Source organism: Antedon mediterranea, chromosome 9 (assembly GCF_964355755.1).
Source record: "Antedon mediterranea chromosome 9, ecAntMedi1.1, whole genome shotgun sequence".
NCBI lineage: Eukaryota > Metazoa > Echinodermata > Crinoidea > Comatulida > Antedonidae > Antedon > Antedon mediterranea.
In genome coordinates, this window is record NC_092678.1 from 20,641,611 (window position 1) to 20,644,274 (window position 2,664).

The 2,664-nt window shown below is 35.4% G+C and overlaps 1 protein-coding gene across 1 annotated transcript; it reads left to right on the top strand.

The window, feature by feature from the left end:
* Positions 1 to 646: 646 nt before the first annotated feature.
* On the top strand, positions 647 to 2,273 carry LOC140058308 (caveolin-3-like). The gene is made up of 2 exons (XM_072103871.1): positions 647 to 832; positions 1,935 to 2,273. Exons 1-2 carry the CDS (start codon positions 647 to 649, stop codon positions 2,271 to 2,273), a joined length of 525 nt encoding a protein of 174 aa, XP_071959972.1.
* The last annotated feature ends 391 nt before the right edge of the window (positions 2,274 to 2,664 follow it).

Below are 2,664 nucleotides of genomic sequence, written 5' to 3' on the forward strand. Positions count from 1 at the left end.
TGATTCGTTGGTACTTCTGTATATTATCATATATGATAATATTGCATACGGTAATAAAAACACTTCACATTTCTCGCAAGAAAGACGAGAAACTTGTTTATTTGTTGCTTTATGAAGCTATCCTTCAGGCCTTGTCTTTTTAAAAATGTAGGTGTGCTACATATTGCACTCCTCAATACATTCAGTGGTGCGGTAGGTGTGCCGTTTGTATTTTGGTGTGTAGAAGTTTACAAAATGTAAGTGTGTTGTAAATCACACATTACTCAAGGGCAGTTTAGGAGTGTGTTAGGTGTACGCACTCGCTCACCTGAAAAGAAAATGACTGATTCTTGCAGAAATTTACAGACATTTAAAATATACACCCATGAGAGGAGATGTGGTAGAGGAAAGAGGCAAAACGTAATTTTATTTACATTCGGTTACTGGTAAACGACAGCTATATGATTATAACGTGTGGTGTACTACTATGTGATAACAGCGTGCAAATTAATAAACACACCAATGTAAATACACCGTATCATGTGACAATTTAAAGATATCAGATTTGAGATAAAAAGCTATTCAAACATAACTGGCTAGCTCCATTAGTTATTAGTATACTAGGTGGACGTTGTCGTTGCAAGAACAGAGCGCGAAACGTTCAAACATGGCTGACCAACCTGAGTACACAGACGAAAGCACTTCGTCTTCAAAAGATAAATCAGAAAAGAAGAAGCAGAAGAAGCAGAAAAAAGAGAAAAAAGAGAAAGAACAAACTGAACTGGTGATTCCTGATGACGTCCACATAGACATGAACGATAGAGATCCTGAGCACATTAATGAAGATGTTAAGGTAAAGTTTTGTCTACACTATCAAACCAGTTTGATGTGCCCAAATATGGTAGTGATATGCCCAGATATGGTAGTGATATGATATCTTCATGTCCATATATAGGCACATATTGCAATTATGTAGACTGCAGCTGTATACTCCGGTGGCCATATTCACCATCCACACTCATCGGCTAAGGGAAACGCTTTTGTGATTTGGTGAATACGGCCACTGTTCTTTAATGCTTTGTATTTATGTAGGCCTCCCGGTAGGCCTACTATCGTGAAATTTGAAATTCATCAACAACATAATCCATAACAGAGGCGGGTGTTTTGCTCTCTTAACTGTGAACATTAATTGTATAGGGTCTTAAGTTGTAATTGAGTAGGCCTTGCCTTATTAACAATGCATGTGAACCACTTCTTTTAATAATAACGTTAACGGACGTGCCGGAATGTGGTAAAAAATAATCATCATTGTGAAATGCCAAACATTCAAACCTAATCACAACTTCAACCTTAGCTATCACCGTAGATAGGGGTGGGTCCACACTAAACTAATATTTAGCGATACAGATTAGGATTAAATTCATTCATGACAACACATTTACAAAAAACTAATACTGATCTTCCACATCAGATGGACACTTAGTCGATACAACATGACAAGATGTATTACTATCGATTAAAATAGTATAGGCCTACTTGCTTTTATACATGTTTTTTTATTATTTACATTACTAACTGACCCTATTGTGTTAAAGTGAGTGGATAATATAATATAAAACAATATTGGTTCCAATGGTCTTATCTGATGAACTTATCAATAGCTAAGATAAAAAGTATACACGTTTGACAAATAAACAACACTTGACACTTTCCAATACTTGTACAATTATAAAAAGGGGAGTGTCAGAAAGAATACTGACATTGTTCAATATTGTAGGGTTTGTCTTACTTACAAAAGTGTTAATAGAACAACATTAGAACGCTTAAGCTCTGTCTACACTATCAAACTTTATGTGACAACAAAATATGATGACCTCATATCACCACCATACAAAATTCAAAGTCTTTAATACATCAAAATAACTTTGATAAAATGAATACATGTTTTCTTGTAGGTTGCTTTCGAAGATATATTCGCCGAGCCAGAAGACCTCCACAGTCAAGACAAGACTTGGCTGAAAAGCTATCAGACATTCCGAGGAACAAAATCCTGGTGTTACAACTGTCTGACATCGATCTGCGCCATACCAGCTGCGTTCTGTTGGGGTCTTGAATTTGCTTGTCTGAGTTTCTATCACATCTGGTGTGCCGTCCCGTGTCTCCATGACTTCAAGATTTTCTTGAAGTGTACTGGTGAGATCTGGTCTATCTGTATACACACCTTCTTTGATCCATGCTATTCTTCTGTCGCTTTGACGTTTTCAAGAATTAATGTGGATTTTCATCAAGCCTGACAGAAAGAATTGTTCCGGAAAGCAGAGCACACAATCTTTAAAAACAATGAATTAATCATAATCACACTACCATTACGTAATTTATTATTTATAATTAATTATAATAATTAACCAATTAAACAATATAGGGATATACTCTTTGATCTCCGGAGCTCACCATCCTGGTGTTATATTTTCTTGATACAAGAAATGCTCATGATATATATAATGAATTGCATGTTTTTAGAAAAATGGAAATATATTTCCCACAATCACATTTTTTCCAATCTCCTGCTTACAATCATGGCATGGCATTATCATTTTAATTTCGGATAATGATTTACTAAATAATAGTTATGTTCACTGTGACTTTGTATCTACAATATGACTTATGTTACTGATTGAACTGCGG

Coding starts and splice junctions, on each gene's coding strand:
- LOC140058308 (XM_072103871.1), top strand. CDS start 647: ATGGCTGACCAACCTGAGTACACAGACGAAAGCACTTCGTCTTCAAAA. Junction 833..1,934: donor ACATTAATGAAGATGTTAAG/GTAAAGTTTTGT, acceptor GTTTTCTTGTAG/GTTGCTTTCGAAGATATATT.